A 23,400-nucleotide genomic window follows, 5' to 3' on the forward strand; every position below is an offset into this window, starting at 1 on the left:
TGGCATACAAGGTCCCAAATCACATGCAGTCCTGCTTTGACTAGGAACTAGAAGACAAAGGAGACAAAAGGGCACTCACTTATCCTTTCTGGGTCCAACAAATACCTATGGCAGCTTGGAATAAAATAGTTTTACACTGGAACTTCCTCACATTTCATATTTTCAGCAAGTTCCTGTGATTTTCAGCAATGCTTTCCTCAATTCAACTTCACAGTTGAGTAGCAGTCCAAATCTGATAGGTTTTGTAGCATGGCAGGAAGGACACCTACATCTCGGGATTTTTTTTCCCCTCCACCTGTAATGCCAATATTCTTCAAACAAAAACCTCAGAATGCAGTTAGCAATTTTCACTACAGTGATTCAGACAGAAACTATAAATCTTTGTCCCCAATCCTCAACACTATGTAGTCTCCCAACAAAACTAAAGTTATTGACATGAAAACACTATCCGCCTACCTGCTCCAGACTTTTGTTTAGGGTGGCTACAGCAATAGAGAAGAAATTCTCTGAAAGAGGACAGCTCTTTCCCTGCTGGTAACCATCCACATTGACAGACACCCTAGCACAGGTAATATCACTGCTATCATATTACTGCACTTGCTAGTTATGCCAAAGGGCTTAATACTTACAAGCCATTCAAAAGCAATTCTTCAGGCAAGAGAGACAACTAAGATATAACTCAAACTAAAAAAATCTGGATAAATTTAATGAAACACCTAGATGTGCAGCAAATGCTAGAATCAGTCTGAAGGAAAAAAAGAGGTAACTAACATCACAGGAACAAAATTCTTGGTATCCTTCCTGCAGACATATACCTCTCAATACTACTAATAATAAATAAATAGCTGTTGTCTAAAGTTTACAGTTTGTTATATGGGATTATTTTTAATTCTCTGACTACCAGGTTTGACAAGTCTCAGACATCCAGAATGAAAACCCATTAAAATAAAAAATAGTAAGGCTATCATACCCCTTCTGATACCCTGTGGACTATAACGCTTTGACACAATACGGAAACTGAAATGACAAACCAGTTTTAAAGGCATATGAGAGAAAATACTACCTAAAACTTCACTTTCCAATGCTTCACATAAGCAGACAGCTATGGTAAATTGGAATTGCAGCATGTTCCAACCAACTGCCATAGAAAGTCTACCATTACTTTGTTTCCTAATTGTTCTTCAGCTCTGTTGCAGAAACTGGCCCTATAGATTTGTTTGCAAGTTTAGACATTTTCTTCCCACAGAGCTGGAGAAGGTGCTTGGAAGAAAACCCCACAATTCAGTAGCAATGCCAGCACCAAGCCCACCTTGTGGTTGGAACCTTTTAACTGCAGCTGCCATAGCATTAAGTGTTCAACTCTTCAGGAAGAAGCACGTGGAGGCTGAAAAAACCTAAAGATTTTCCTCCTCCTGCAAGGATTAAAGAAGAGGGAGGGAAGAAAAAGCAGCAGTAATTCAGAGCGTAAGGAATCAGCAAGGAAAAACAAGAAGGGAGATCTCACAAGCAGCAAGCTAAACTTCCTTTAGAAGTTTCAGTTGATTTGGTATGCACTAACAAGGACTTCGGGGAAAACTCTGAGAAACAAGACACTGTCATTTTAAAAAGCATCTCGGGCCTTCTCCTTCTAAGCAGTATGGAAGTAGTGAATTAATCTCAATAATGTGTAATGGCAGGATTCCAGCAGATGAGTTGGCACAGGTTCAGCTCCAATTGGCTAAGAACCACAAAGTCTCTATCTTGGACATTGTCTCATGAATCCAGTTTCATACCCTTTCAGTGAAACAGTTAACTCAGAATAACCACCCCTGCCGGTCACTAAAGCTTTTCCTCAACTGTTCTGTATTCTGTGTTAGCTAATGGTGTTAGAAGATAAAGACTTCTCGGAGGCAGAATCTATTCAGTCAATGTTTGGGTTTGAAAAGCTATTTGCATATATATGTTTTTATACTAGTCTGTGGTAGCTGCATCTTTTTATTCAGTCAGTTCTCTCCAAAGCCCATTTTGGTTTCCCATCTTCCTGGTAAGCTGCTTATCTCAGCATCCATTGCACAGCTTGAGTTTTCTGCCCAGATGCATCACTCTCTTTCGTTGAAGTAGGTTATGTCAGTCTCCCCCACAAAGCTTCCAGAACTTACTAGTTAGCACATTTAGACTCTCTAGGTGAGGTTGCACATACTCCAGACTCCAATGCATGGAGTATTTATGAATAGATCTTTCCAGGAGCCCCCACTGGAGGAAAATACTAGTACTATCTCATGGTAGTGTTCACAGGTTGCTATCATACTTCAAGATCCCAGGCATTCTACAAAAAGTGAAAGAATGCCTGTGTCCAGGCACTAACGTCACAATCTTGTAACTGGAAGTGAAAGATAGCATTAATGAGAGTAATCAAGTGAACATTAAAAATTCCAAATACTAAAGGTGATTCAACTGCATAGGTGTCAAAACAAGTGCATCAACCAGAGAACATCTGTTGAAACATACTTCACTATCTATATGCATCACTAAAATTAAGCATTAAGCATAGCACTAGTATCTTTTCTGATTAAGCAGATTTTGCATACAGCACTGTTTTAATGCTATTAATACTTTATTTATAAAACACTATGGGTTTGGGTGGGTTTTTTTTTACTTCAGGACTAAAATACAGAGCTGCCTTTAAAAACATCGGCTCAGTCCTGCCTATTGAAGTTGCACTGTGATGAAACAATGGGCACTTGAAGTAAATAAGCAACTGGCTTTTCCTATAGGACAGATAAGGATTTTTAAGTTATGCTATAAGCATTTTTTCCACCATCAGGACCTCTGACCCACTGCTTTCCTAAAAATGGGTTGGGGGTTTTGTTCTCCTCTGAACTTTTACTTTACATTTTTTCCTGTAATTTGGTAAGATGTTTTCCCAGGGAAAAAAAAAAAAAAAGGCTGCACTTTAACATTGCACTCCATTATAAGAAAGCCACATGTCTGTACAGTCACTGTGATTATAAATCTGCAAAGTAACCTCAAATACTGAATATATTATACCTCCTAAAACAGAAGCTGGTGTTAGAGATAACACCTTGATATATGAAGAACCCGGAACAAAAAGATCTGCCTCCTTTTCCTCTTCTTCATCTTCATTCATGTCTGCCTCCTCCAGTGAGTCAACTTCTGGTCGTGCCTGAAAGATCAAAAAAATGAAAATGTCAGCACAAAAATTCCAAATCCTCATTACCTTTCATGATTCCAAGTGTCAACCAAGTGCCAAAAATACAACTAAATATGAAAAGTTCCCCATTTCATTAATTTCACTCCATCTCATTAATTTGAAGCTGAAGGAATAAAAGCTTTTCTTCTACCTGAATGAAAGGTAAAACTGGTTTATCACATGGGTATGCAAATCCATATCTGTATTAGCAAAATTAATCTTGACACTTATAGACTGAAGTAGTATTACTAAAACTTGATTTTCACTCTGATTCTTCTTCAGAGTAAAACAATGTTTTATACTTGCACTTTAATATACACAGAACATTTCTGCTAGAAGTTATTTTTCCATACTAGTTTTCAGGATTTGAAAAACTGCAACATATTTCCAATGCTTTCAATGAAAACATATTTACTCATTTTCTAATGAGTGTAAAGTAACAGCACCAGTAATACAGACCTAAGTACTACTGTGAAAGATTTAGCATTGCAGCAGTGCAGTATTCCAAAAATAGCACCTACTTTTCAAACTGACTTGCCCGTTTCAAGAACAAAAGCACTAAGCATGCGTGTGACTGCAATGGATCATAGAATCATAGAATCATTTCGGTTGGAAAAGACCTACAAGATCATCAAGTCCAACCATTAACCATGCCCCCTAAACCATGCCCTGGAGTACCCTATCCACTCGCTTTTTGAATACCTCCAGGGATGGTGACTCAACCACTTCCCTGGGCAGCCCATTCCAATGTTTGACAACCCTCTCAGTAAAAAAATTTTTCCTAATATCTAACCTAAATCTCCCTTGCCTCAACTTGAGGCCATTTCCTCTTGTCCCATCTCCAGATACCTGACAGAAGAGACCAACACCCACCACACTACAACCCCCTTTCAGGTAGTTGTAGAGAGCGATAAGCAGTAATCACAAGAGTTGCTTAGTGTCAAGACTCAACTGCAAGCATTAACAGAAGAACATAAAATGCATGTGAAGTGCCCCCAAAATAACCTGCTGATTTAACTAATGAAAGAAGAAAAACTACCTTCTGACTGCTCATGTTACGTGATCAGAAAGTAACTCCCGAAACATACAAAGTATGTTTAGAGAGGAGACATTGCTTTATTCTGTGCAGGGTGCAAGGTGGAAGATTTCCACAAATCAAGCACACTTATTGAGGTTTTTCAGTCCAGACTTACACACTACAGTTAAAACACCATGCCTATCTAATACACATGTTCCACCTAACTATTACATATTCATTATGTTGAGCAAGCATGACGTGTTGTTCTCTTGAGCAATCAACCCAGAGTCTTCTACACCTGTGCAGTGGTCTCTGGTGGTCTTTGGTAGTCGTTTGGGGAAGAATACCCCTACTCCTTTTGTCCTTTTATGGTAATGTGTCATCTGAGGACACCAGGGGCTTTGTTTCTCTTGACAACCTCTCATTTCTCAAGATACAACCCATGTCAGAGAGAAGTGTCAGATGTCCTTACTATTAAACATACAGCACTGCTACCTGTTCAGGAAGATGAAGAATTGTATGTTCTTCAGAGCCGAACGATGAGAGTGATCTATAGGCCGAAATGGCTACAACGGCATCCTAGAAAATTAGAGAAAGAAAATCACAAGCACAGCATATGGTATTGCTACCTACTGGAAACTCCACACACAAAGAGCTTCTCCACTAGCCACTGAATGCTGAAAAAACTTTTAAATGACAATATTTTCCTGAGGGGCACCCTCAATCGCTTACTTTATATATACAATGCAAATTAGCAAGACCAATTACCTAGGCTTAATAGCAAACATTTTGATTGCTACACTCCATTACTGCTGTGAGGGCAGTTTATGTAGAAATTTCCAAGCTATATTTAAATTAAAATACTTTGGTTCCACCAGCCCCATGGTGATGATGGTCCAACATTCCCACTGTGTCACAATAGCCCACCAAAGAATTGAGTTAGTTGTCACAGCTGCAGCTTTGCCAGGAATGCTTCACCATCACCATACCAAGGCTGAAGTCTACCAGAGGAGTCAAACTAGTTTGTATTACAATTCTCCTTAGCAGTGGCAGATGTTAGGACCATCAGTTACCACCTGTCATGTGCATTACATTGCTTCAAAACCAGTGTTAAACAGTCAATGACAAGAAGAAAACCCTATTAGAAAATGAGATTGCTGACACTGATAACCCTGTCTTGACAGAAAGGTATAAACTTAATACCCAGTTGCTGACACTAGGAATTAAAATTTTCAGTTTTATTACCTACCTTGTTTTGTGTGTTTTTCCAAAGGAAGCTGATAACTTGAGCTTTGAATTTCTATAAAAGCAAACAAAACAGGCATTCAGATTTTCATTAACTAAATAAGCAGCTGAAATAGAGGCAGTTACCTGAAACAAACTGCTGCTACATCAACATGCACTGAGCTAGGAAAGTGAAGGGGGAGCAGGTTTGAACTGTAGATGCATTCACATGTCCTCACATTCTGGGAGAGGGAAACCTCTGATCAACCTTGCACTGGAATTTGTTACATATCTCCTAGGATTCACTAACACAAGCTAAAATTGTGAAAATGTACGGAAACGTGCTTTATAATTAACCTGCATTAGGCAGTGGGTGCAATTTAGAGATATTAAAAACAAGCACGCACATTTAAAACTCATATACAAAGATATGCTAAAAGAAGAGACTCACCTTAGTCCATGAGTACATACCTCGTATTCGTTTGTATTCACTGTTAATGAGGGAACCAGGGCAAACAATTCATTCAGTGCTTTTAAAATGAGGGGTCTTGTATCACAGCTCAACTTTGGTGACAGAGAATTCCATGCAGAACGGATGCAAACAACCTGGAGGGAAAGTGGCAAGCACTGTTACTAACAGCAATCCCAACTTGACTTAAACATAATTTCTTTCCAGCACTTGCCTTCTTTCTTCCTACTTGGGAACAGGAATTACTATAGGGTTCATAAAAAGGAAAAAAAAAGGAAGCATGTTAACAATTCACTTGTATTAACAGTCTCACAGTACATTATTTGACATCATGCAATAATGATGTACTTAAGAAATGATGTACTTAAGGAGACCACAAAGGTCTTGTGAAATAAGATACCCTTTGTATACACAAGGCATGCCTTGCTAACGACTGTGCCCCTGAAGAAGAAATAAGACTGATAAGAAGGGAACATCCTATCCCAGGAGGCACCTAAAAGTTGAATAATTGCTAATAGGCATGAAGTCAGCAAAAAATCTTTGATAACGGGAGGAAAGGTAAAGGCGGCAGGGGGAGATCACAACCACCGACACAATTCAAGACCAAAAGACTTACCCCCCCCTTATTATATGTATCTTCATGTAACGCTACTGCTCTACTTCACTTACTAAAATTAGCTTAAAAGCAACCTATCTCTGGGAGTTCAACAGGATGAAAGCAGAGGAAGCTATGTTCCATGGGAGCCCTCCAAAACAAAATGCCCTTAATCTTTAAACACAACCAAATCCAGCCAAATAGAAGAGCAAAAGACAAATGTAAAGCTGCAGGAATCCAGAAATCGTTGGGAAAATGTCAAATTAGAATAAACACTAATACCACAGCTTCATTAGCCCTATACTAAGCAGGTCAGTTCTTACAATTTAAAATAAGAGAAATCACTTCAACGAACCAAAAACATGAAAAAAAAAATTCTGTCAGGAAACCACAGATGATAGTAACATCATGCTTCCAACTGTTAACTTACAAAAACTGTGAAACTCTTTGAAAATCACAGAATTTATTTTCATACTGTTAGTAATGAATTTGGAGTCTTGTCATTTGCTTTCCATGTCCTTAGAACATAGTAACTTCAGCCTTTTAAATCAGTCTTTGCAATTATACTAGAAAGCATAAAGTTACTGTGCATTAAACAGAAGCTGAAATCACTTCAGATACACTTCTGCAATCCCAGCTATTAGGTCCTCAAGAGAGAAGTGGGGCGGGGTGGGAGGCAACCACAACAAAATATTGGCAATGGCAGGTAAAACCAGGAGTATCTGTAGGCTTCCATGCTACAAAGTATAAACTGGAAAAATCATGCTTTTTCTGTTTTGTTTTTCAACTGAGGCAGCCAATATTTGGTTATAGGACAAACATACTGTTGTCCCACAAACAGGGTTCATTTACCCAGTGTGCAAGCCAGTAACACACAGAGTCGAGGTATTTTCAAATGTATGGTTCTAAGGTTGGTATTTTTTCACAGATTAGAGATCACTGGGAAAAAACAACAAGAAATTGAAATCCTCCAACGAAAAGGTACCACTCTGCATAGAAGATGTCTAACCTGCTCCTCAATACCTACAGAGGGTAGGGAAAGCTGAATAATTCAGTTTCAAAATTTAGTAGTACTAGATACATGTACCTGAGCAGTTAGGTGGCAAAAAGACTATCAGAAGAGAATTCTCATGCAGATCCGACATACATTGGGAAGCATTTACAGCACGGTAACAAGCATTAGTTAGCCAGCCTAACAGATCTGCATTTTTTTTTAAATTATGTAGACCAATAGCCAAAATCCTTATGAGATTTTGTCAGCTGGAAGAAAAACAAAAGGGGGCGGGGGGGAAGTTCTACAGCTTGTTTGTAACCATTGAATGCCTTCATTAGCACCAAACAACAAACCATCTCCCCACTCACATTCAGTGTTTGATAAGGAACAGCAAATCTCTTGGCTTTTTTGTCCTGGCCAGCTATGACTTCTGGGGCTCACAGACATTACACTGAATAAAAACAAGAACCAAGTGCATTATAAAACATATTTACAGCAACCTCTGTATTACAGTATTGTTTCACAGAAAACATGAAAATATTGGCTCTATTTATCAAGTCAGTAGCTAGTTCTCTCTCATGGCAAGCTGTCTGGTAGAATACTCTGGAGACATGCTTCAAAAAGGCACTCCACTTTTAGCCTAGCTTTAAATACACGAACAGTCCCACTGAATACGAGATGACTTTTTGTGCTTAAGTTCATGATCATCTTTAAGCACTTTACCGAACTGTTGCCTCAAGCCTTCAAAAGACAGATTAACAAATAAGAAGGTGGTTTACTTTAAAGAGCAAAAACCTAAAACATGAGAAGTGTGGTAAGTTTGCTCTTCGAGGGCTGTTTAGATTATGTGTACTCAAGGTAAAGCTTATCTGCTTTAAGATTCTGCTTACAATAGAGGATGCTTAAAGAAGTCGCAGACTTGCTAATTAAGGACATACATCCACTAGAGAAATGAGGGGTTGGCAAGAGCAACAAAGCCCCTGGTGTCCTCAGATGACACATTACCATAAAAGGACAAAAGGAGTAGGGGTATTCTTCCCCAAACGACTACCAAAGACCGCTGCACAGGCTGCAGGCTGCGCAGGTGTAGAAGACTCTGGGTTGATTGCTCAAGAGAACAATACCTCATGCTTGCTCGACATAGTGAATATGTAATAGTTAGGTGGAACATGTGTATTAGATAGGCATGGTGTTTTAACTGTAGTGTATAAGTCTGTGTTGCAAATATTCTGGTAAAGAAATCAAAATTTAATCACATAGAAGAGTTAGGTTTGATTAAGAAGTAAAATTGTGAAGCATAAGGTATAGGATTGTTAAATTTGAAATGTAGCCATAAAAACTTTAGGAACTGTGTTATGTGTGACTATAGGAACCTTAATATTGTTAAAGTTTGAAATAGCTAACCATAGAAACCTCACCAGGAAGTTACTGGTCTTTCTATGTTCTGTTTCAAGAAACTAAGGAAACCATCATGGACACCAGCTTGCTGCTTGGAAACCCCCTTACCCTTCCCATCTTGATTTAAGTATCGAAGATTCCAATCAGTAGAGCTAAGTGTAACTGACCAATGAATGTTTTTAAATAGGAATATTGATAAGGTTATATAATCAAAGGACCAATCATTATAAAGGTTAAATTTAAGAACAAGCATAGTATGCATTTTTATGTAAAGAGCTTATGTAACAATGACCTGACAGAAAAAGTCTACAAAACCTGATGGATTTTGATACTAAGTTGGACATGCCTTTGGAGGAGCTATCCCCCGTGTTGCCAGCGCTGCAATAAACGAAATGCCTGCTTCTTAACTTCACATTGGTGTTAAGGAGTTTTATTCCGGATTTTGGTAACATCTGGACTGAAAAACCTCAGCAAGCGTGCTCGATTTGTGGAAATCTTCCACCTTGCACCCTGGACTGAATAAAGCAATGCCTCCTCTCTAAACATACTTTGTTTGTTTCGGGAGTTACTTTCTCATCAGGTGTCCTGGGTTCAGCTGGGATAGAGTTAATTTTTACAGAACCTGGGAGATGAGGGGGCATACATAGCTGGGGCAGCTGACCTGAACTAGCCAAGGAGCTATTCCATACCATGTGACATCATGCTCAGTATATAAATGGGGCTCTCGATTTTCGGTGGCGGAGCGTGGGGTTCCGGGTGGTGAGCAGTTGCACTGTGCATCACTCTTTTTGTATACTCTTTCATTAGTACCGTTGTTGTTGTTGTAGTAACCTTTTTTTGTGTTGCCCCAGTAAACTGCCCTTATCTCAACCCTCGAGGTTCCAGGTTTTTTTTTTTCTTTTCTCTCCTCCGTCTCCTCCCTATCCCACCGGAGGGGGGCGGGAGGATTGAGCGAGCGGCTGCGTGGTCCTTTGTTACCGGCTGGGCTGAAACCACGACATCAGGTAACAAAACTATCCTTAATTCAAAGTCATGACTCTTTGAAATTGTTAAGCAACTTGTCATCAAGGCACCTGAGATATTGAGCCTGGAAACTCAGTGCCACACATAACTAGTACTAAATTTTACAGTATATAGAGAAAAAAGTAAGCTTTGGGGTCATATGAAAGGCTGAGGAAGCAGACACTGGAGTTTTATTTTGTTGAAGCTTTGGAAAAAAATGAAGGCTTTGATTTCTCCTAGCTGAAAAAAGGAACACTCACAGGAGAGTTGTACAGATTAATTGTTACAAGAGCATTTTGATTTCTTCAGACAGATGGTCCTCCTGAAGTAAAGGTATTACTGCTGTGCAGCAGTACCAGAGCTGAAACGTAAGCTTTTATTTTTCTCTTTTTCCTAGTGTTGGAAGTCAGCACAGCACAGCATGAATATGATAAGTACAGAAACATTTTTTGAAAGCTGCAAGAAATAACACCCAAATGAAAAAATTGGCACTGTTCCACTTGACCCAGAAGTTCCTGATGCTCAGCTTTATTTCCACAAAAACAAGACTCAAGCTTCAGATGATAACAAAACCTGCTTTATTCAGAGCACTCACACAAAAAAAGTCTCCTCGCAAATGTGAATAATTCCACTTACTGATGCTAAAAAAGTCCTTTCTGTCTGCTGCTTATGTTCACCACAGTAGTCTATGAAGAATAACAGCAGCATACAGAAAGACTTCAAGCTGAGCTGTGGCCTACTCTATAGGTTCTTCTTCAAGTCTGAAAGTGATCTGAATAATTTTATACACACTGGAAATTCTTCAGACTGTTCCTCACACCAATCCAGAAGCTTTTAGAAATCTATGACGACATATACAGTCAAAGCAAATGGCCTTTCTCACCTTCTAACCTGATGAAAAGTGTTCAAGTAAGCATCACTCCGGTCCTTTTGGAAAGGGAAGGGAATCCAATGAAACACTGGTCTTCAAATCCATTCACAGCTTGCCCTTATTTCCATTATCCTCCCATCATTTCTCCTTCAGTAGGAAGGGAACAATTTACACTGCAAAATCAGCTCAGACTACCAGTTTAACTCATCTACCCATTTGATAGTCAAATAAGCATCTTCACATTCCTCCATGTACTCTTAGATGAGAGTTTGTCTTAAAAACTCACAGTTATTTCGCTATTCACTTACTATTACTCTTTGCCGTAAGACCTAAAGTAACGGGCAACTACTAGATTGATGATGCATAAGATCAGTTCATGATGCAAATAATCTTTTTTGATGCTCATGTGTTTGCATTCAGTTTCTAGAGCTCAGATTGAACCCCAAGAACTCAGGTGAAAAGATAAGGTTTTGTTCCGCAGGTAGGGCACAGCGATTTCAAAAGCTGGTTTCACCAGCTGCTGCAGTGATTCTTGGCTGAGCTATTTTGCTGCATATGCCTGTTGCATATGCCATATCCACTCCTTTCAGTGTAAGGCTTATCAATTTTTTTTTTCTTTAACCATCCTTTATTAGGTATATCAAAACAATGTCAACGTCTACCTCTAGGACTAATGCACCTTTGACATGAAAAAGGAGCCTTCTATGTATCAATAAGCCTGTGTTTCAGATCATCCACACGCTCAGGAAGACATCACTGTATCAGGTCACATTCAGAATGTTTGGGGTTAGGTGTTTAGAATGTTTCTAAGGGTTAGAAATTACTCTGCTGCCGTCAGTGATGTCTTCTGCATTCATCCTACATTCTATAAAGCTGAAAGACTACTAGGCTATAGCTGTTATCTAGCTATACACCGCAGCTTAATCAACTTTGTACATGTTTACACTATTACTCTAACTACAGCACAGCAGTGAGATGCAATTGGTCCTACTTAGCCCTTCCTGGATAAAAATAAGCCTCACCTGGCTTATTGTCACCTTTAAAGGTCTGCATGACAGCTCAATGAGCAGTCAGTACAACATGTTGTATTTCTAGGCACTGAAAAATATCTGTAAGATACTCAGCCAGTGGTACAGTTCTAGCTGAAGAATTATACAAAAGTCACAAAAAGAAATAGTCGAGTTCTACAGGAAGCTTGACTAGACAGTATTATTCGCACTAAAACTTTCCCATTTTCCCTTGTGAGATTTTTCCAGTTGCCCATGCTCGCTCTCTCTAAGCAGCCACGTATTCTAGTGAAAACTTAAGTAATTTCCCTGCAGCATTTGGTCAAACCTCACATTGCTCCCTGTGGAGAATTTAACTTTTCAGATTTTGCCACCATACCTAAAATAACTCTGTCTGGAATTTATCTATTGCTACCCTTTGTCTTTCAGATTTCAGGCTCCACTGCAAGAAAAACCATGCAAAAGAGAAAGAGCCACAAAGAAAAAAAAAACCCCACCAACACAAAACCAAACAAAAACCAACCCAACCAACAACAACTCTCCCCCCTCCCCACGCCCACAACAACAAAACAAAGACAAATACCAAACCCATAACAATGCAGGCTTAGAACCAAAGTCTAAATGAAAAAGAAAAAATAGCCATGGCAGAGTAAGGTATGAGTATATACACTCAGCTTTTTAAAGGGGGAAACATACCAGAACTGGAAATCAAAACCCTTCTTTAAACAATCTGAGCAAATGCCACAAAAATTTCTTCCAGGTCTATGAAATTAAAGCAAAGCAACAGAAGACTCAGTCAAAGAGAAATACAAATCCATCTATGTAATGAAATCAAATGAAGGGATGCTTATGAACATATTCCACAATGGCATTAAGAAAGATAGTTTCAGTGTTACTCTGCACGGAAGAAACCCAGCATGCTTGGTATCACTGAACTCAGGAAACTGCTGAATTAAGCAGTCACTTCAAGTGAATGCAAAACACATTTTAGAGTGCAGTTTAAAAAACTGAAGATGCCTTTTGAGTTGAATCCATTTCAGGAATAGCAAACCCACAAGTACGTTTCTATGGTAATGACCACTGATGGCTACACACACCTAATCTGATATCATTCCAAGTGAAAATGATACCTCTCTTTCCCATCTTTCAAAACACTGTTTGCAAGAATAAGAAAATATCTCTCCCAGTATTTAGAAAGACAGAGATATCTATTAGCATTTTAAGTTCTTAATAAACTAAACTATCTAGAAATTTTAACTTTGTAATGAGCTAGTTGTCTGGAAACAGAAAATAGACCTTGTATCAAATATGCAGAAAAATAAAGTTGTGTATTCATGGGGTCTCATTTGATATTGTCATTTAGGAAGACTACAAAATGATTAGCTAGCAAAGAATGTTTCATTTCATTCTTTCCTATAGTATCACAGACATTCTCCAACTTCAGCTAACAGGTGAAAAAAAGGCCATTAAAAATAGGCAGCAACCTAACAGAAGTTTCAGATTTAGCAGATATCCATACCATGCCTACGCAATGGCAAATTGCACTCTGTGACAATTGTTTGGAACGACTAGACGTATTAGCATTTTCAGTGTTAAACCCCATGACAGATGGAGCTAAGTGAAATCCGCAAGAACAACATATATCAAATGTCTTTTATCAGCTACATTGAAACAACGTATTAGTTTTAGACCACATATATTTGGTATGCCAAAAACACTGGCCCTCCATTAAGTCATACATAAAACAACAATAGTATTACAACAATCATATGGCATCTTATACAGTATTGCACTGAGGACTGTTTTCCACACATATTCATGTACGTGTAATCATCATATGCACTAAGTGCAGTATTACTGCGATACAGGATCTAGTACTTAGCAGACTGTAGTGAAAAAATAGTATTTCAGTAGTTTTGTCAACACCAAAATATTTTCACCATAAAATCAATTTTAACTTTTTTTTTCTTTCGCAAACAGAAAGGATTTATTTTCTTTACTGTATGTATAAAGCATTCATACTAATTGCAGAAATTATATTAACCTACTACTGATTTGAAATCTATTGATATATGTTCATCTTGAGAAGCAGAAGGCCAGCAGAAATTCAATTTTTCTACTGGCTGAAAGAAACAGCCTGTGTCTCCAAATGAGTTTCCAAATGCTAAACATTTTATTGAAGAGTACAGGCATCCTTTACTTGCAGAAAGATGCATTCTTCAGTACAGCAACATACATATGGCAGCGTATGCAACTTTTGGCCATTCTGTTTTTGTAATCAATGACTTGCCATTCTCTACCATGCTCAACATGCACTGTAATATTAGTCTTACTAGACTGCAACTGCCAACATGCTGTCTGGGTCAGGATCACAGCATACCAAACAAAACACACAGTCCCCAAATACACCAAGTCCAACAAGTTGTATTACTTGAGAGATGATCTCTTTAGGAAAAAGAATCTTGACAAAAAAAAGTTAAGATTACATTCACACTTCTATTGTGGGTCTTTTCAGCCGTTCACAATCAAATGCTTCCATTTCCTCACTCACCACTGTTCTTGTATTGTTCTGGAGGGCAAAAGGTAAAGAACACCATTTTACTTCATTGTTTTTAAATAAAAGGGTATTCAAACAAAAGAAAGTGCTTCAGCCATCCAAAAATTTTGCCAGAGAAGTTTCAGACTTAACCCTTCACCATAACAGAGCCACTATATGAAGCCCTAAAGGGCTGAAGGAAAAAAAAATTTAAAATAATCTTCAATTTGGATGAGGTCTTGAGGTACTGGCCAGGCACTGAGACAAAATCCCAGATGCATGACATCAGTTAGTTGTCCAAAGTCCAAAGGTGTGCAGCTCCAGTCTTACATAGATTATAAACTCAAAGAACTGAAGGCTCAAGTCCTGCAGAACATTGAGATGCTGGCAGGACTGAGCAGCATAAAGGGTCTTAACTGTGAGACAGAACAAGGATGCTCTTGTCTAAGGCATTCTCTCTTCTCAGTATGTGGCACTCTGGAACTCTACCCAACACAGATCACCTTCAGCACAGTTCCCTTAAACATGCATGAAGCTAAACAACAGTTAAGAATCAGTGGTATTCTCCAAAGACAGTGTTTTCTCAGATTAGAAAGGGAGATACTATTCTGGCAGCTAGTTAAAAAGCTCTGTATTGAGGAACTGCTCACATTTCAAGGATCCGTGACCACACTGGGAACACAGTGTTCTGAATTCAAACCCCACTTCACATTCACTTCAACACAGTGACAAAAATAAGCATCAACCTATATCAAACTCCTTATTCAATGAAACCACAAAACCACAAAGACATTATCATAGTTTGAGTAATAATATTTTCAGTTCAGCGGTGTTCAATTAGATAATCACAATTTAAAGCCACTGAGTAAGGTTCTTTTGGCATCTCTGACAAAATTAAAACTCTCCTAATGTATGATGGTTCTGATCTTTTAAAAGCACCTTTAATTTGATGGAAATCCAGAAACTTATCAACAACTGCCAGAATGCTTCTGCTTTTGCAAAGAACACTTGTAACAGAGTTCCCAGTCTAAAGCAGATGGTCCTATAAGATGCCACTCTGATAGCTGCCAGCTCAAACATGAAAACTTAATGCAATAATCCAACATCTAAGTGCCTGATCTACGAAGTCGCAACCAAATTTTGGTTCTTTGCAGTTAAGGTGGGAACGTTTGAAAAATTGCATTGCTGCATCCAGAAATCATAAAATACCAGCATTTTGGAAACTGCAGCTCTTTAAGATGCAAAAGGGAAAGTTTTCTAAATATCAAAAAATAATTTAAAAATAGTGCCGGTGTATGTTTGTGTGTTTCATTTCTCACTTGATGCCTTTCAAACAAACACTCGACCTTCAAATGATTACATTCTCTTCTGCCACAATATAAGGCATGTTTACTTTGCATGCTTCCCAACCAAAAATAACACATTGCCCTTGCATACTCAGTTACTTGCACAGGAGCTTGCAGGAATTCCTTTTTTCTCATTTTAAACACTGCTGGTATTAGGAGAGAGATAATTTTTTTGTTGTTGTTGTTACAAAAGGACAACAGAACCAATAGAGGTTCATTCAGGTTGTTAAAGTCTACTTCAATTTTAAATTAGGACAGAAAGAAATTCATTAAAAGGAGCCAAGGACAGGTTTGGAAGGAGGTATTTGTTAAAAAGGGCACATGTGTGTGTTTTTCGTCTTAGCTAAAGTAGTGGAGCTTAGAATATACAACTTAAAAACTTCTGCTGCATTCTGAGAAAAAAGAGAATTTGCAGTATGTCTTACCTGTCCAAACACTGCTGACAACTAAATACTTGTTTCTGAAGGGATCTGATACGACTTCAGACTGGGTAATAACCCAAAGAAACTTAGTGAATTGATGTGAAGAAGGAATATAATTTAACCTGGCTAAACATCATCTGGTACACAATAAATACAGAAGCTAGAGGATATTAAAACCATCACTGAGCATAGCTTTGCATTCTGGCCTGTCATTAATGGACTTCATCCTCAGTTCCTGCAACACTAAATCTCCTTAAAAAGTATTTTTTAACTCATACAAGATCAAGACTGCAGAACTTTTTTGGCTCCTTTCAGAAGGAATTTTCTGTACTCATAATGGTAGTCATACAGAAACCTCCCACCGAATGAAGTACTGTGAACCAATGGAGCAGGAGGACGGGAACAGTGGCAAGATAGGAGAGCAGTATTTTACACACAAATTTTTAAAAAAGTAAATAAACAAAAAGGTTATAAAAGCAGTAATAACCTTGACATGAAGTCTTTCTGGAAGAATAGGTGATTGTGATAAACATCTTGTGATGAACTTTCTCTGCTAGTCATGAATCCCCACAGAAAAGCCTTATGATTCCAGAGTCATTGTTCAGCTGGACAAAGCTGTCCCGAAAATACAATACACCTGAGGAAACTAGCAAGATAAGAGAACTTTACCTTATGACACCGATATACCAATTACTATCTGCAGAAAAAGAATCAGTGCTAATCAGAAAATGTATGTCCACAGATCTAGACACACTAGCGTCATACTTTGGTAAAAGTTCTTCTTAGGTTTGTTTTCATCTTTATAGTTTGTTTGGTTTTTTTTTTTTTTCATACTGGGTTTGTTCAAATTGACGTATCATTGTCATCTTGAGACATCAACAACCATATAACTTACAAGCTCTCAGTGCTTCTGGTACGGTACATTTTGTTTTACATTTGTGTTTTCTTGTTATTTTTTAAATTTCTTTTAAAATAGCAAGCTTACTGCTGGACAAAGCACTGACTGGAAACATATTTGCTAGAGGGGAAAAACTAAAAGGTAAGTTTTACCGATGTAAAGGAGAAGAAAAGCACTCTTGCTTCAGGTGACCTACTGCCTTAGAGGGTGGGAAATCATGGGGAAAAATAGGAAACAACATTTAAATCAAATTTCATTTCTGATCTGGGCGTGAGCAAGTCAGAGAAGCACATTATTTTAAGCAATATTTCCTCTGAGACAAATATCCATTCATACCAAACCTCAGCAAGATTCATGCACCAAGTCTATCGCAGAATCCTTGATTCAGAGAATAACTTAGGTTAGAAGGGAGCTCTGGAGGTCACCTAGCCCAACCTACCCCACAAAGGAGGGCCAACTGGATTAGGCTACACAGGGACTATTTCACTTGCTTTGTAAGGAGAAATGGTGGTTTTAACAGTTGTAAAATAATAGGTGCAAAAATTGCTTGTAACATTTCTTAGCTCTTTATGGTTGTTTGGGTTCACCCTTCGATATCTGCAGGTATCAACCTCTTGCAATGAAAGCACGTTACAAGATCTCTCTCCTTTTGAGTGGATCATGGACCACAACGCTTGCATCACAACATCTCTCAAGCCTTTTGGTTGTGGTTGGCATAGCTGATTGCTCCCTGTGATCACAGTGTTGCAGCCATCATCTTACAGCCTATGTGTTTTCTATCCTAAAACAATGCATCAAATGAGAAAAGGCTTTTTCTTCTTGATTTTTTGAAGTCAAGACATATTTATACTGCTCAAAACTTTCGGCACTCTGAAAAAATTACTTAAGCAGAACTGGGGTCTTCAAATAACTTAGAAAACACAGCTGGGAATGGGTCTCATTTAACAGCTTTCTAAACTCCTCTATCACCTCTTAGCAACCTTAACATCTCTTCCTAGAGTATGGACAACAGAAAAAAAGGGTATCCCAGTACAATTGCAATTCTCATTAAAACAATCCAGTAGGTTCAGCAGAAATACAAAACAGACTCCTCAGTCTGTCAGTGTCCCCAAATGATCCTCAAGTAGCTACTCTTCAATTATTTATCTTCCTTTCTAGCTTTCTGGCAAAACCTTAACTGAATCAGTATATCCAGACAGTAAACAAGTCAACATATGGTATTCATCACTTATTGCAGAGCAGCTCCACATCTTTCATGATGATTGCCTGAAATTCAGCATCTCTAAACTACAATTAGGCTAAAACCTATCAGAATCTTTCCAGAACGAGTAATTGCAGCAAAACCCACCAGACACATCCTCTAGTGCAATGTAGTACACTTAACAGCCAGCTACAGAAATACCTGCAACTAAACTAAATAGCATACCATTGCTTTGCGTAAGTGCTACACACTGTGACTGACCAATAAACCCCTGCAATGGAAGAAGGGTCAAATGGGCCAAAGGTGATGTGCCCAGGAAGCTCAGAGAATAATGCAGGGTGGGACTGACCACATCTGTTGCAAAGAAACTGACTCAACACAAAGAGGACTTTTGTTTTAGATATACAGCTATAAACAGTTCAGTGGATCAACTGATGGTGTAAATGTTTCTCCCCAGTTCATTAAAAGAGTGTGAATATGTCCCCAGAGTCAGTCAGATCAGCATATGGGGGAGTGAATACGTGGCTCAGCCCAACGTAAAGCATAAAACTAGACAGTCAACAAAGGAATTTCGAAGACAGCAACGGGCTTGAGCTGGATTCAACCCACACATTCCTTCCAGCTGGGGACGCTCAGCATCGTGACAGTGAGCATATTACAGAGACTGGTAATAGGAATCACACTGGTATTGTGATTGAACTGTATATTGTAATTGCTATATTTTGCTAAGTGTAACTTACATTTGTATTGTGATTTTGGTATAATTTGTATCACTCTGCTGAAGCAGAAATCCTGTGTAACAATTATCCTCAAATAAGTAAATTTTACATTACACATTACATCCTCCACGCACGGAATATCTAAAATAACCTGGTCAGAGAGTATTGGACTGACACACACTGTGATAACAGAAAATGACCCTGGCTGCCCTGTGACATTTGTGGACAAATATGATCTAGGAATAAATTAGAGTAAATAAAACCATCTTCTTTTCGAAACATGTTTTGCCCAATACCCCCAAACCAGCTGACTTGACAACATGATGGTACCACAGAGGCAGTAACGCTACTAATAATCCTGAGGATTAACAGCCAAATCACTCAATGCCATTTCCACAGTAAAAAGTTTGGCCATGGTCTAGAGTATACCCACATTCAAATGCAAAATGCTTACAATGAAATTTCAGCTACAAAAGGGGAATTCTTTTTCTGGACTACACAAATAGTTTTCCAGTTTCTGCTAACAGATTATATGTACTTGGAGCGCAAGTTTCCTTAATTTATTTTGTGTCTGCAATAAATCCAACACAAAGTTGAAGACCAAACAGGAGAAGCAACATGCAATTTAAAAGCCACTGTTAGTGTTTTAAATTACAAAGTTTAAGACAACATTTATAAAAATTATAAGTCATATTGTGTGCTCTGAAGAAAATAAAATTTTCCTAAGCTTAGAAAAAGTAGTAACTTCACCTAAAACACACTGATGAATTTAGTCTTTCTGAAGCTACTCAGTGTCCCTCAAGCTATCTCTATATACCATTTCTTACAAAAAGCGCAAGAGTACTAGCTGTCTTACTAGCAAAACCAGAAAACAAGGTTAGAATTCTGTTCCAGCCTTGAGAAAAAAAGCAAATGAAGAGTCAGAATACATAAAATAGCAAAGCTTGGGAAAGCAAAAATAGGGAGAGGAAGAGAAGAAAACAACATTGTAACACCAGCTAGACTACACTAGTATGCCACACATCCTAATCAAGTGACAGAAAATGAAGTTGCCACTGTAGTGAATGTTTCCAAGATGAAAAGAAGTTGGGTGCAGAAGCAGCTGCAGAGGGAGGACCTGTTTGTGACTAGATGACCTTTAAAGGTCCCTTCCAACCCAAGCTATTCTATGATTCTATGATATAACATAATGCATTCATAAAAGGAAAAACTAAGTTTACATTGCCACAGTATCTTTGACATTTCCAGCTTTCAAAAACCAGAAATCGCACCAGTGATGAAGAGGCACTGAAATGGATTTTGGTAGCTGACTTGAAAGTGAAGACGGTAACACGATTTTCATTCAGTGAGGGCATAAATCACACAGGTTAGTCGGAAAAAAACAGAAGCAGCAGCACTTTTAGGAGCAGTAGAAGGTAATCAGCAAATGGCAATTACTCTGATGGTGGGTGTTCACCAGACCAGTCAGACTGAATGCAGGCCAATAAGGTTCCTCATTAACTTATTTTACTCACTCGTTCAGCATGTGGAAAAACCATTACCTATACAGAGTTCATCCTGGGACCCTAGCAGCAACCTTCAACAGCAGATCTGCACAGGTAAGGAATTGTACCTACATTATTGGCTAAAGAGTTCAAATGGAAATTGTGATGTTAACTATGTACAAGGCCAAGGATATAAAGTAAGGCAAAAAGAGAATGAGGAGTAAACCAGACCTGAGAAAGTGAAACTGGCAGAAACTTAAGCCCAAGAAGGTGGTAATGATCCTCTGATAACATCTCAACACAAACCCATGATTTTAAGAGTACAGTTTTTAAGTGTACACTGTTTAAACAACATCCAGCTCTGTAATTCCTCCTAAATGTTAAACTCAGTCAACATAATTTGATCTCACAGAACTTTTCAGTTCACTGTATTACTCTGCCATGCTGGTTTCTTTACCAATAAAAGAAATAAATGTGGTCTGAGAAAATAAACAGCAAGAAACCACTTCCAAAAAATCTTAGAAAGGGGTTTTAAATACTATGCTTAGCATTTTCATTCTTGAATGTTTCTTGGCTTGCGTACAGTACTTGATACATGAAATCAATTAGATGCCAGGATAGGTGGCCTCATAGGAAGTACATTGGCTTCTGTTGAAATCACTGGAAAAAACCCAAAACATTTGCCCAGAAACAGGAAATGTGGCTGGGCAAGAACTGTGTGTATTTTACATTTTTGACGTGCAGGTCACTCTGCACTATTCATTAAGGGCCTTTTGTTATACCTACCAAGAAAAAAAAAAAGGGGGGGGGGGGGCAGGGGCTAGCCCTGCTTCTAAGTCACAAAAGCTAAGCTAATACTCTTAATGTTATTCATGTAGTACATACTTTGGGTAAAGCCATTACCTTTCCACAAAACAATTACTGCAGTCAACAAAATGGAAAACTATTCTTCCACTACACTTGACAAAAAATATCAATGTTACACATTTTATTCTATCATTACTTTTGCAAAGGAGCCTTTCTGAGACTCTCAGAACTCAGCTTTGACAAAGCCACATGGTGTATAAGGTTACATCACCAACTATGTCAACACTATACATATGAAAACATAATCTGTTATACTGAAGTTAACAGAAACAGTTAACAGAAAATTAGGTGCTCACTAAAACCGTGCACATGGAACAGCTCAAAGAGATTAAAACCCTTTCCCATTGTTATCTATTGAGATAGCGACAAGAGAGAGAAAGCACCAAAACAAAACCTTCTGACCAACCACTGTGAATATGCCCTTTAAGGTCTCTGCACTGCAAGCTGGCATCTAAATACTAAATAAGGGACAGACTGCATTACTTAATCCAAATGGTTACCCAGTTTACCAAACCACAAGAGAATTCTCTATTAAAGTTTCAGTATACCTGGGTAACAGATCTCGTCTCCCAGAAGATTACACTGGTATGAAACTGGGGAAACAAAGCAAGCTGAGGAGGGCCTGTAAGAATTAGGACAGATAAAATCAATACCTGTCCACAAAGTGATTCTTTTCTTCCTTCCTTCCTTCCATCCTGGAGTTGTCTCAGCCTTCTACTTCTCAACAGTAGTACAGTACGTCTATTCTCAAATGAGGTTTTTATAGTACGATGTGACTTTTGTCACAGGCCCAGCTCCTGCTTCTTTGCACAAAACAAAGTCTAAATATAATCCAGCCTGGGAAAACACTGCTTAAATACTAACTGAGGCCAGCATTCAAAGAATCCATGTGACCTTAAGAAGAGCCAAACTCCGTACCAAAAGCAAACACAGTAAATACCCTGAATAACTTGGTTCTTAGCAGCCATCATCTGAAGCTTTTTAACTATATTGATTACTAATGTGTATGGACTGCTAACCATTTCCTATATATATTTCCTGAGGGATCTGGGGTTGTTCAGTCTAGAAAAGAGGAGGCTGAGGGGAGACCTTATCGCTCTCTACAACTACCTGAAAGGGGGTTGTAGTGTGGTGGGTGTTGGTCTCTTCTGTCAGGTGTCTGGAGATAGGACAAGAGGAAATGGCCTCAAATTGAGGCAAGGGAGATTTAGGTTAGATATTAGGAAAAATTTTTTTACTGAGAGGGTTGTCAAACATTGGAATGGGCTGCCCAGGGAAGTGGTTGAGTCACCATCCCTGGAGGTATTCAAAAAGCGAGTGGATAGGGTACTCCAGGGCATTGTTTAGGGGGCACGGTTAATGGTTGGACTTGATGATCTTGAAGGTCTTTTCCAACCGAAATGATTCTATGATTCTATGATTCTATATTGTTCTTGAACTGCTGACATGATTTCAAACATATCATGTGGCAATGCCTTGATTTTGTTGGATTGGCCTCACTGCAATAAACACTGCACAAAAAACAAAGAAGTAGATAAACTTAAAATTGATGTTTGGCAGAGAACGGGTAATCAAATATTCATGCAGGCTATCATTAGTCCACAAACTCAGATGGCCTGCATAGTCCACAGTTTGTCTGTAGTGTGATTCACAGCATGTCTGTGCCTGCATCACCATGTCTGGGATGTCACTGTGGAAACAAAGAGCCTTTGCTCCTAACTCAGGGGTATTGTAGGATCACAGGACAATTTGGGTTGGAAAGGATCTCAGGATAATTCTAGTCCAACCTCCTCCTCAAAGCAGGGTCACTATGAGATCAGACCCAGTTGCTCAGGGTTGTATCCAAAAGGAACATGAAACTTCCAAGGATGGAGACAGCACAACCTCTCCGGGCAGCATGTTCCAATGCTTACTTGTCCTATTCATCAGTAAGTAATGAATGCATTAGAGTAAAACAGAAGGCTTCCCATTACAAGTGATTTCACTCCCTATTGGGTTCACTAAGTGAATGAGACCCAGCAGGGCAGGCCAGTAAGTAGGTATCAAAAAAGAGATTATTTACCTACTTTTCAGCCAATCAGAATTATGTGCCAAACAGCCGTTCTTTTCAAATCTCAAGGAAAAATGCATGAAAAGATGTCTTTGAAACAAACTGTAAA

The 23,400-nt window shown here is 38.6% G+C and overlaps 1 protein-coding gene across 2 annotated transcripts in view; it reads right to left on the bottom strand.

Moving 5' to 3' along the window:
• The window catches only part of FOCAD (focadhesin), a 138,035-nt gene that overhangs the window by 59,513 nt on the left and 55,122 nt on the right, over positions 1 to 23,400 (bottom strand). For both annotated transcript variants that reach the window (XM_052778443.1, XM_052778442.1), the window contains 4 exons: positions 5,904 to 6,038; positions 5,458 to 5,508; positions 4,704 to 4,787; positions 3,028 to 3,163 (listed from right to left, as the gene is read on the bottom strand). In XM_052778443.1, the coding sequence (XP_052634403.1) occupies positions 3,028 to 3,163; positions 4,704 to 4,787; positions 5,458 to 5,508; positions 5,904 to 6,038 (406 nt within the window). The remainder of the gene's footprint in view (positions 1 to 3,027; positions 3,164 to 4,703; positions 4,788 to 5,457; positions 5,509 to 5,903; positions 6,039 to 23,400) is intronic.

The sequence above is a fragment of the Harpia harpyja genome, chromosome Z (genome assembly GCF_026419915.1).
Source record: "Harpia harpyja isolate bHarHar1 chromosome Z, bHarHar1 primary haplotype, whole genome shotgun sequence".
In the NCBI taxonomy this organism is placed as follows: Eukaryota; Metazoa; Chordata; class Aves; order Accipitriformes; family Accipitridae; genus Harpia; species Harpia harpyja.